Raw genomic sequence first — 10744 nt, 5'->3', positions numbered from 1 at the left:
CCCCACCCCAGAGACCAGATCCCGTGTCCTCGGCAGCCTGTCTCTGCCCCTCCTCGTGTCAGACCAGCTGGTTTCCTTGAGCCACTTTTTGCCTTAAAAACAGCCTCTGGACTTGAATGCCCACCGCCTTGCTCAGAGCAGTGCGAAGTGGACAAGAGGTGGCCCCTGGAAAGAAAAGTGCTGTCCGCTCAGACTCCATACCTGAACGGGGTTGTCTGTCCGAAATCCTCATTCTGGGCCAGGCCTCCCGTGCGAGTGGGCTCCGGGTCCCGGCTCCCAGAGTTCAAAGAACAACTGTGCTAATGCTGGGCTCATTGCTTTAAGTGCTGGTGGAGCAGGGGTGTGGGTGGGACACGGGGCAGTGGCCATAGCCGCCTGCCGGCTTGGTTTCGCATGTGGTGCTTCTGATAAGGACCTCGTGGGCCTCAGCATCCTCCAGTGGAGAGCGGGAGGAGTTCTGGAAAGATCAGGTCACTTCGTTCCTCAGAGAGGCTATGCCTGGAGCCTGCGTGCCCCTCTCGGGGTGGCTGAGGGGGCCAGCTGGAGCCCACAGAAAACAAGACTCCGCCAAATGGCCTGGGAATGATCTTCCTGGCTCCGGGGGGGATGGGGGAGGGGTGGGGTGGGTGTTGGAGCCCTCCCCACCCTATTTCCTGTTGAGGCAGGGGAAGGGTTAACTCACTGCTGGGTGGGAGTGGGCTACCAGCCCTGGGTCTGGATGTGCACGTCCTGGGGACAGCCTGCAGGCAGGCCGCCCCACTCTGCCCGTGCCGCCTGCCCAGCCAGCAGGAAGGGGTTAACAACCCTGCGCTTCCTCCTGTGTCCTGTTACTGCTGAGGCAGACCTGCCTGGCCAGCTGGGCAACTTTCCTCCGAGTGCTGCCTGCCTGCCGGCTGGGCGGCTAAAAGACCAACGGGCAAGAGGCAGGGCTGCAGCCCCTCCTGGGGACCCTGCCTCCACCCTTCCAAGGGGTCTGCGCCTCCTGGGAGAGGGTGGGCATCTCCAGGACCGGGGTCCGTGGTGGATGGCTCTGGGGACGCTCCCAAGGCTGTACTGTCCCCCTGCCGCGCAGGTCGGAAGGTCACTGCAGAGGCTGCTCGTGGTCCCGGGGCTGGGGCCAAGGGAGCCTGCACCGGAGGTAAGCTGGTGCCTCCGTGGAGGCGGTGGTGCCTCTCATGGAAGGCTCGGGGCTTAGCCTCCCTCTCGGGTCCCACGGAGAGGGGTGAGGAGGGCAGGGCTCTAGCGGATCCTGGAGGCTTTCTGCCCGCTGCCGCTCCCTCCTCCCCTCCCTGCAGCCCCCGGGGAAGCAGGACTCAAGGATCGGCTCCCCACCCTGGGACTAACATCTCCGGTGACATTCCCTCCGCAGACTCCCGTTCTCCTCTGCCCGCCCCTCCCCCTCGGCCTCTGTGGCACCTCTAGCCTCAGGGCAGCCCCTACCCCATTCCGGGGCCCCAGGACACAGCCACCTCAGGGCTGACTCCAGCTTAGAGCTCTAGCTCGCTCCTGTCCCTCAGCGAGAAGAGTTAGGGCACCGCCACTCCCTTCCCACCCCCCACCCCTTAGCAGCCGCTGACCTGATGCAGGGCAGGGGCCGGGGCACCTTAGCAGAGGATGGGAGGGACTGTGGGCTGGTGGGGTGCACACACACTTTGGACAAACTCTCGCACGTGACTCGACACATCTAGGCTCCTTCCTTCTCCCTGAATCCCCACTCGGGGGATGGCCATTGACTTCCTCAGCCCTGAGGATTCCCTTAGTCCCGAGAAAAGGAGCCGCCCCCCCCCCCCCAAAGTTCTCCTGGGCACCTTATATAAAGGAGAGAGCAGATACTTGTGCTCCATGCCCCGCCGCCTCCTCCTCCAGCCTTCCCCTCCCCGCTCTGCCCTCCACCCTGTCTCTGAATTAGCCTCTCAGGCTCTGCCTTCTCAGTGTCCTTCCCTCCACCTGACAGGGTCTGGCTCAAGGTCACTGCAGTAATTCCATACCCGGCCTCCCGGGCCTGCCGCTGCCGCCACTGGCTGCCGGGTTTCTGTTTCACTCCCTTTTATTTCTGGGCATATTGTGTTCGATAAAACCCTTTGCTTGTAACACGGCTGGCAGAGCTCCCAGCGGCTCCCTCCCGCGATCCTTCCTTTCCTCCTCCCTCCCTTCCGTGCTCCCTGGGCCTCACCCTGCCCCCTCTTCCCCCCTCCCTCCCCCCACCCCAACCTGTCCCTTTTAACTTCAGGGGAGGGAGGTCCAGGCACCTCCCCGGAGTTTCTGATCCCTCTCTTCCCCCAGCTCCAGCAGAGGTGTGCAGAGGAGTTTCCTCTGTTCCCCCTTCTAGGAGGAAAGTCCAGACAGGGCCAGGGGGTCCGCACTGAGGGCCCCTCCCACTCCCCCAGGCTGGGCTGGAGGGCTCGGGCAGCCAGGCTCTAGTAGGGCTGCTGGTGGAGGCAGGATGCCTGACTGGTTTTGCTGGTTTCTGCGGCCAGCACTGGGAGGGGCGCGCACTCCGGGCGGGCTCTGGTGCACAATTATTTCTCATCTTGACTCTTGCCACCCTCCAGCCCACCGGTTGGGGAGGTAAAGATAGGTCTGAGTCACTAGTGAGGAGGAGGACAGGAGTTAAACAAGCGTTGGCCGTGGCATCCCCACAGAAGGGCCTGCCAGGCTGGACGGACAGACAGCAGACAGAAGGTAGGCAGCCTTTCAGTCAGCACTCTATCCGCCTGGTCTCCCACAGGATCCCCTCCTCCGGGTCCAAGCTCTCCCAGGCACCTGGGCCCTGAAGAAGCCTGCCAAAGCCTGCTGGCCGCTTTGAACCGAGCCCAGGGTTGGCAGGGCCGGGTGGAGGGAAAGCCCAGACTGGGGGAGGGCAGGACAGGCAGCTTCTGACTCCTGTGAGTCCCAAGATTGAGCCCCAGGATTAAGCGGAGAGGTGCTGAGAGGCGCCCTCTCCATAAGTGGGGGTGGGGGTTCACGGTTGGTGTGGAGGCTCTGTGGGTCCAGCCTGTGTGTGTGTGTGTGTGTGTGTGTGTGTGTGTGTGTATGCATACCAGAAAAACAGCCGTGGCAGGGGGATTCTGGGTTTGGTTTCTGGTAGGACCCTGGAAGAACATTTTTCTATCATGAGCCTGGGTTTCCTTTCTCCAGATGGCCTGGTCCTGACGCTGTGGGGAGGGCAGAGGGCTGACCCTGATTCCCTCCCCCCTGGGCTATCAGGAGACGACCACGCACCCAGGGCCTCAGGTTTGGGGAGCCCAGACCAGCCTTGCCTTCAGGGAGCTTACGTTCCTGCCCCATGTCCCTCTCTGGCCTTCTGGCCCAGCTCAAGCATTCCCTCCCATCTGTCCTTCCTCGCCCTGTGGCTTTGCTCCTCCTCACCCTCCCCTTCAGATCTCAGGCTGTCACCTCCACTGGGAAGTCTCCCCTGATTTTCCTAGCTTGGGTGTTCCTGTGCATGTCCGTGTTAGGCTGGATCGTCTATGCCCCGCATCTGGACGTGTGCGGACCAGGACTTGTGCTCTGTGCCTGGCACAATGTCGGGCTCAGAGAAGGCCCCGGGAACTAGGTGCCGAATGAATTAAGCTGCACAAACTAGTGATTTGAGAAACGAGAAGTGGGGAACGAGGAGCTGGGAGAGATAGCTCCTAAGTGAGATCCTGGCCTCGGAAACGGGAGGGAGAGGTAATTAAACAGGAGGGAGGTGAGCAGGCATTCCTGGGGGTCGCTTTCCTGCCTGTCGCTAAGGGTGAGGACGTGGGGAGTGCGTCTGCGAGGGTCACTCCCAATCGCATCCGCTCTGTGAACTCGAACGAATCACTCAATCCTTCTCTGAACCTCACTTCCCCATCTGTGAATGGAGATAATAATAATCACCCCGTCTTTGTAGCGGGACTGTAAAAGAGCAAAGAGCACGCAAAGCTGCAAGTGTTGGCTGAATAATGTGTAAGATAAGAAAAATAAGAATAAGCACCTGCCAGAGACTGTTCCTGGCAGCGGGGACCCCGGCCAGGCCCGAGTGGCTGTCCAGGTGAGCCACTGCCCCTGAGTTCCTGAGTTCCAGTCCCTCTCTTCCTCAGACCCATGTGGAACCCAAGGACGCAGCCGCCCCGCTGAGAGCTCGGCGGCCCATCCCTGGAGACCGTGACCTCGAGACGGTGGCCCTCGGCCCTCCACCTCCGGCTGGGGCGGGGGCCGCCCATCTCCAAGTCCCCAGCCATGACGACCTCAGCACTGCGGCGCCAGGTGAAGAACATCGTGCACAACTACTCAGAGGCCGAGATCAAGGTGCGCGAGGCCACCAGCAATGACCCGTGGGGCCCGCCCAGCACGCTCATGTCGGAGATTGCCGACCTGACCTTCAACACGGTGGCCTTCGCCGAGGTCATGGGCATGCTGTGGCGGCGGCTCAACGACAGCGGCAAGAACTGGCGGCACGTGTACAAGGCGCTAACGCTGCTGGACTACCTGCTCAAGACGGGCTCCGAGAGGGTGGCCCACCAGTGCCGCGAGAACCTCTACACCATCCAGACGCTCAAGGACTTCCAGTACATCGACCGCGACGGCAAGGACCAGGGCGTCAACGTGCGCGAGAAGGTCAAGCAGGTGATGGCCTTGCTCAGGGACGAGGAGCGCCTCCGGCAGGAGCGGACCCACGCCCTCAAGACCAAGGAGCGCATGGCGCTGGAGGGCATGGGCATCGGCAGCGGGCAGCTGGGCCTGGGCCGCCGCCACGGATCCCCGTCCTCCTACAACTGTGAGTGAGCCCCGGGGCTGTGGCTGGGGGCCAGGAGGCAGCCCGAGGTCAGAGGGATGCCGCGAGCATTCAGGGAGGTGACGAATGGAGCACGGAAGGCAGGACGCCTGGCACAGCAGGTGCCCCGCAAGTTAGCTCAGACGACAGTGGGACCATGCCCCATGGGCTGCTGTGGTAGCAGAAGCTCGGGCTTCTGGAGTCCAGCAGCGTTCCTCATTCTGCCCCTTTCGAGCGGAGGGGTCTAGACGGCCGCCTCTCTGAGTCTCCGCTTCCTCATCTGTGAAGCAGGGAAAATCTTTCAGGTGTTGGATGTGAGAATCAATGAGACCAGGCTCAGGAATGCCCTTGGCCCTGTGCCCAGACACAGGGCACAAGGTGCTCCATCAGTGGCATTCCTCATGACCCCTTCCTGAAAACAGGGTGCTGCAGAGTTTTTGTTGTTGTTGTTGTTGTTGTTGTTGTTGTTTTGAGAGAGAGAGAGAGAGGGAGGGAGAGAAATGTGAGTGGGGGAGGGGCAGAGAAAGAGAATCCCAAGCAGGCTCCGTGCTGTAAGTGAAGAGCCGAGCATGGGGCTTGATCCCATGAACCATGTGATTGTGACCTGAGCCGAAATCAAGAGTCGGACGCTCAACTGACTGAGCCACCCCGGCGCCCCTGCAGAGCAGTTCTGGACTCTCCTCCCTGCCCCGAAGCGGGCTTCTGGGATCTGAGGGGTACTCAGGATGGTCCTCCTTTCATAAAGCCCTTGACAGTGTGCCAAGGGCTTTGAGAGCCGTGGCCCTGATTGGCTGGAACTCTCTCCCTCCCACCTCACTTGACCCCAGGCAGGATGGGCACCCTGCCCCCCCCTTCCCCACCCCCCCCCCCACCGGAAGGGACCTGGCTCCAAGTCTTACCTTAGGACCCTGGCCAGGCAACCTCTGGCTATTGGCATGTCTGTAAAGGAGGGACTGGAGTCTCTAGTTGGGGGTGGGGGGGGAGCATGGGAAGCCTCACACAGAGTGCCAAGCACACTGCCAGTCCCCCTGGGGCCCTGGCTGCCAGTCGTTTCCTTCCTCAGTTTCCCCCCTGAGCCTTAGAGCTTCCTGGTTGTGGGGGGAGGGGCAGGGGAGGGGAGGCACGCGGTCACAGGAGCCACGATGGCTGACGGTCCACGGTCGTTGCAGCCTCCTCCTCATCCCCCCGCTACACGTCCGACTTGGAGCAGGCCCGGCCCCAGACGTCAGGAGAAGAGGAGTTGCATCTGCAGCTGGCCCTGGCCATGAGCCGCGAGGAGGCTGAGAAGGTGAGGGCCCCCCCGGTGGCCTGGGGAGGGCACTGGTGCCCCACACCCTTGGCTCCTAGGCTCCTCTACTCTGGACAGCACAGGGCCTGTCCGTGTCCCCGGGACTGTCCTGGCAGGGACTGCCTCCCTGCCTGCGGTCCCCTCTGGCTGCGCCTGGAAAGGGCAGCAAACGCTGAGTGGGGTGAGGGCACATATGTGTCTTACGGGCCTGTCGCGGCCCCGGGGAAGGCAAGTGCGCTGACAGACACATTCCTGGGAGACCCAGAGATATGCCGCCCCCACAACCCCTGCTGTGGGGTTGCTGTCCTTTTAGGGGGGCAGGGACAGCCCCCACCCCCCGTCATCATCCTCTCTGCGGATCCAGGCAGACTGGGCAGGAAGCAGCCGGGCCTCACACAGCAGGGCCCGGGGACGCTCAGGGGACCCGGAAGCAAAGGATCAATCTCCTTGATCTTGGAAACTGCATCGCAGACCCAGGCAGGGAGAAGGCCACACACATCTTGATGCCTTGGGGTCAGGATGCCCACATCCACTCAGGGTGGGCCCTTCTCTCTCCACCTCCCTTCCCCCTGCGGGGCTACGTTGCCCTCCCGCCCAGGAGTGGGAGCACTGGGCCGAGTTCACCCCTTTCTTCCTCCTTTGCAGCCCGTCCCCCCAGCCTCCCACAGGGATGAGGACCTGCAGCTGCAGCTGGCTCTGCGCCTGAGCCGGCAGGAGCACGAGAAGGTAGCAGGCCGAGCCTGTGCAGGTGCTGGTGCGGGTGCAGGTGCTGGTGCAGGTGCTGGTGCGGGTGCTGGTGCAGGTGCTACACAGGCACTAACCAGGCTCCTCCCACTGCACCCAGTGGTCCCGCTGTGCCTAACCTCTCTCCCCGCACTCCTCTTGACTCCAGCTCCCCCGGTCCCCTCAAGTCCAGCCTGGGCTGCTCGTGCTGTCCTCACTCCTCTGTGCCTTCCACAGGAGGTGAGGTCCTGGCGGGGAGAGGACTCCCCTGTGGCCAATGGTGCTGGGGCTACAGTTCGCCGTTGGCAAGACAAAGAGCCAGAGAGAGAAGAGGGAAAGGAGGAGAAGCTGAAAACCAGCCAGGTAGGGAGGGGCTGGGCTGCACCGGCTGACTGAGCCTGAGAGATGAGCTGAGTCGGTATTTGTAGACTTCAGAACTGCGCTTCATATATAGTAAGCACTGTTTAAGTGTTTATTCAATGGAGAGAGGGATAGAGGGGGTGCAGCAGCCCTCGGGCCCAGACCACATGGGCTGGTGACTGAGCTGACAGCAAAGTGGGATACAAAGAATCCTGATCCCCTCCCCCGGATTTGGGTTCTGGATTTGCTGTCATTTATTTGACTTGGGGCACATCACTGCTGTGGGCTCGGTTTCCTCCTTTAGTTGGGCAGCTCCATCTCTGGTATTCTAGGATTACGTGATACTGTGGATCCAGATTGGGGGCGGGGGGAGGCGGGCTCAGGCACACGGTACTCGCAATATCTTGGGCTCATATACATACTTTCCAAGAATAGGGGAGTGGGTAGCTTCTGGGAACAAGGCCACCCTCCAAAGCCGTGCATGGAGCCAGGATGTCTCTATCCCCTTTCTGCCTATGTTCACTGTGGCTGGTTTCTGACTTAGGAAAGCAGACTTGTTATAAAATCTGTCTTTTACCACGGATGGGCTGGGGAGCAGAACAACTGAAGGGGTCAGGCGGGCCTGGGTTTATCCCAGCTCTGCCTCTCCCCAGCTGTGCGGCTCCCTGCCCATCGTTTCCCCTCTCTGAGCCTCCGCTCGTGCGTCTGTAAAATGGAGACACCACGACCTGCACTACTTAGTGCACAGGGTTGTTGTGGAGGCACCAAGCGGATGAGGAAACATTTTATAAACTGCAAAGCACTGTACGGAGACAAGGGATCATTAGTAGGTGTTTGTGAAGTGAACAAAGGCGAGAAGGAGCTGGGCTGAGGAGGACAGGCCAAGGACCGCCCTTCTTCTGGTCTCGCCCACTTCTGAGCCATGGCTGCCTCTCTCCCTCCACAGTCTTCCATTCTGGACTTGGCAGACATCTTCGTACCTGCCCCGGCCCCGCCCTCCACACGCTGCTCTGCTGACCCATGGGACATCCCAGGTGGGCATGCAGGGCTGCAAGAGGTTTCCAGGCTGGCCCCAGAAAGCCCCTCCCCATAGCTGAGGGCCAGCTGAGGGCAAGACACTCACCCCTCTGAGCCTCAGCTTCCTCTGGGACATGGGGTTGTAGTGAGGGATGGAAGCGCACATCTGAAGAGCCCAGCTCATGGAAAACTCGGAGATGTTCTCTCGGTTCCCCCGGTCACCTTGGCTTTCCTGAAGCCCCAGCCCGTCCCTGCCCTTGACTGGGAAGGTGGCCTGAGCTGCCCATGCCCGGGACTCCACGTTCCTGGCAGAACTTGACGAATATGGGCTCCAGCTTGCTGGGTGGTCCTGAGTCAGCATCCCATCTGTGAAATGGGACCCTTGGCCTCCCAACTTGGTCTGGGTAACTGGGAAGGGCCCTGGGCTGGGTGTAAAGGTGGGCCTGGGGTCATGTCTGTACTGTTTCCGTTTTAGGTCTCAGGCCCAACACAGAGCCCAGTGGCTCCTCCTGGGGGCCTTCCGCAGACCCCTGGTCTCCTGTCCCCTCGGGAAGTGCCCTGTCCAGAAGCCAGCCCTGGGACTTGCCCCCTATGCTCTCCTCCTCAGAGCCCTGGGGCCGGACCCCAGTGCTGCCTGCCAGACCCCCATCCGCAGACCTCTGGGCACAGAGCTCCCCCCATCACCAACTCCCCGACACTGGGGCTGACCCTTGGGGAGCCTCGGTGGAGACCTCCAATGCACCTGGTAAGTAGAGGGCCAGAGGGTGTGGGTGAGGGGCTGGGAGGACTTCCGGGTCCCCTCCCTCCAGCGCCAAGGGGCAGCACATCCTGTCTGTGTCAAGACAGCTGCTTGCCTAAAAGGGGTCAGACCAGTGCCCGACCTTTTTGCCAGCCCATCTCATCTTCCTCTTCCTCCTTGGCTAGCTCTAGGTGGTACCTCACCTTTTGACCCATTTGCCAACCCTCCAGTATCCACAGAGACCAAGGAGGGGCCGGAGTGTGCCCAGGCCCTGCCTTCGGGAAAGCCCGGCAGTCCTGTGGGTAAGCAGGAGGCAGGGGATGATACAGCTCTGGGGAATGAGGGACCTGCCCAGAGGTGGCCTCTGTCCTCTTCTTCCCAGAGTGACCACTCCCCATCCCTACCCATGAGCGCAATCATTTCTGTTCCAGAGCTGGACCTGTTTGGAGACCCCATTCCCAGTTCCAAGCAAAATGGCACCAAGGAGCCAGAATCCTTTGACCTGGGTGTACTGGAGGAAGCGCTAACCCAGCCCAGTAAGGAGGCCCGAGCATGCCGGACTCCTGAGTCTTTCCTGGGCCCTTCGGCCTCCTCCTTGGTCAACCTTGATTCATTAGTCAAGGCGCCCCAGGCTGCAAAGACGCGAAACCCTTTTCTGACAGGTAGGACACCCCTTGTCCCTGCCGCGTCTCAACACTGGGGGCCCCTGCTCTCTCCATCCCTCCTTTCAGCCCCTGCCCTAAAAATGTTACTCTTCTTCCCTATTTCTGAGACCCCAGATCGTGCCTCCTCTCCCCGCCACCCCATTTAGGGATGTGTGTCCCCCCCCCCCCCCCCCCCCCCGGCGCACTCCAAGCTCCCCATCCTCTCTCGTTCCGCAGGTCTCAGCGCTCCATCCCCCACCAACCCGTTCGGTGGGAGCGAGCAGGCCAGGCCGACCCTGAACCAGATGCGCACCGGGTCGCCCGCGCTAGGCTTGGCGGCCGGCGGGCCGGTCGGGGCGCCCTTGGGCTCCATGACCTACAGCGCCTCCCTGCCTCTCCCGCTCAGCAGCGTGCCAGCCGGCGTGACCCTCCCCGCCTCGGTCAGCGTCTTCCCGCAGGCCGGCGCCTTCACGCCGCCGCCCGCGAGCCTGCCACAGCCCCTGTTGCCCACGTCGGGCTCCGCGGGGCCGCTCCAGCCGCCCCCGCATCCCGGCACCAACCCCTTCCTCTGAGCGCGGCCCCGCCCTGCCCCGGCTGGCCGGCGCATGCGCGAGGCCCCGTCCCCGGCGCGGGGCGGGGCTGTCACCCCAGGGCCCGCCCCCGGGAAGGTCGGAAGGGCTGACTCCGCCCCCAGTCCCGCCTGGACGCTCCAAGTGTCCCCCGCCGACCCTCTCTTGCCGCTCTGGAAGCTTGACCCTGAAGACTGCCCGGGGCTGAGACCACGCCCGCGTCCTCAGCTCCCACCGAGTGGACTGTTTCGAGGCGTGGTGTCTGGGTCAGGACCACGGCGCAAACCACCGGCTGCCGTGGGAACGAGTGCTTCGCCGTGTGGGGCACAAAAATGCTCCCACTTCCCGCACCACCCCCTCAGCCCCGGCACCTTCGCTTCCAGATGCTCCCCGGGCTCTCGCTCATTCGCTCATTTCATTCATTTACCACAGATCTGCACTGGGGGTGATCTAATGGCAGGGAACAATAGGCAGTTGTTCCCGCTCATTGTGCTCTCTGTGCTGTAAGCACTTTAGACAGATTATTTAATTTAATCCTTGCAACAACCCTCTGAGGTAGATAATACTATTCCCATTCAAGACTGGCTACGTAATTTGTGGGGGCCGGTGCAAAATGAAAATGCAGGGTCCTTGCTCCAAATTAAGAATAGCAAACTGGGGGCA

At 61.8% G+C, this 10744-nt stretch overlaps 1 protein-coding gene across 3 annotated transcripts; it reads left to right on the top strand.

Moving 5' to 3' along the window:
* The first annotated feature begins 708 nt into the window (after positions 1–708).
* On the top strand, positions 709–10198 carry EPN3 (epsin 3). Of its 3 annotated transcripts, XM_060646383.3 has the most exons (10): positions 711–1138; positions 4068–4744; positions 5911–6029; positions 6675–6755; positions 6990–7115; positions 8059–8146; positions 8605–8874; positions 9054–9170; positions 9300–9530; positions 9750–10198. In XM_060646383.3, exons 2-10 carry the CDS (start codon positions 4207–4209, stop codon positions 10082–10084), a joined length of 1905 nt encoding a protein of 634 aa, XP_060502366.1. In that variant the 5' UTR covers positions 711–1138; positions 4068–4206; the 3' UTR covers positions 10085–10198. The 3 variants fall into 3 exon arrangements, with proteins under 3 accessions (XP_060502369.1, XP_060502366.1, XP_060502368.1); XM_060646386.3 differs by lacking the exon at positions 9054–9170 and having other exon boundaries at positions 709–1138; XM_060646385.3 differs by lacking the exon at positions 6675–6755.
* Positions 10199–10744: the final 546 nt, after the last annotated feature.

This window comes from Panthera onca, chromosome E1 (genome assembly GCF_046562875.1).
Source record: "Panthera onca isolate mPanOnc1 chromosome E1, mPanOnc1 haplotype 2, whole genome shotgun sequence".
In the NCBI taxonomy this organism is placed as follows: domain Eukaryota; kingdom Metazoa; phylum Chordata; class Mammalia; order Carnivora; family Felidae; genus Panthera; species Panthera onca.
Note: the sequence above shows the minus strand (reverse complement) of the source record. Positions and strands in the feature narration are given on the sequence as shown.

Excerpts from the sequence above, each read along its gene's own strand:
- EPN3 (XM_060646383.3), top strand. The coding sequence starts at position 4,207 with ATGACGACCTCAGCACTGCGGCGCCAGGTGAAGAACATCGTGCACAAC. Across the intron at positions 6,756-6,989 it reads GCCGGCAGGAGCACGAGAAG|GAGGTGAGGTCCTGGCGGGG; the intron begins GTAGCAGGCCGA and ends TGCCTTCCACAG. Across the intron at positions 7,116-8,058 it reads AGAAGCTGAAAACCAGCCAG|TCTTCCATTCTGGACTTGGC; the intron begins GTAGGGAGGGGC and ends CTCCCTCCACAG.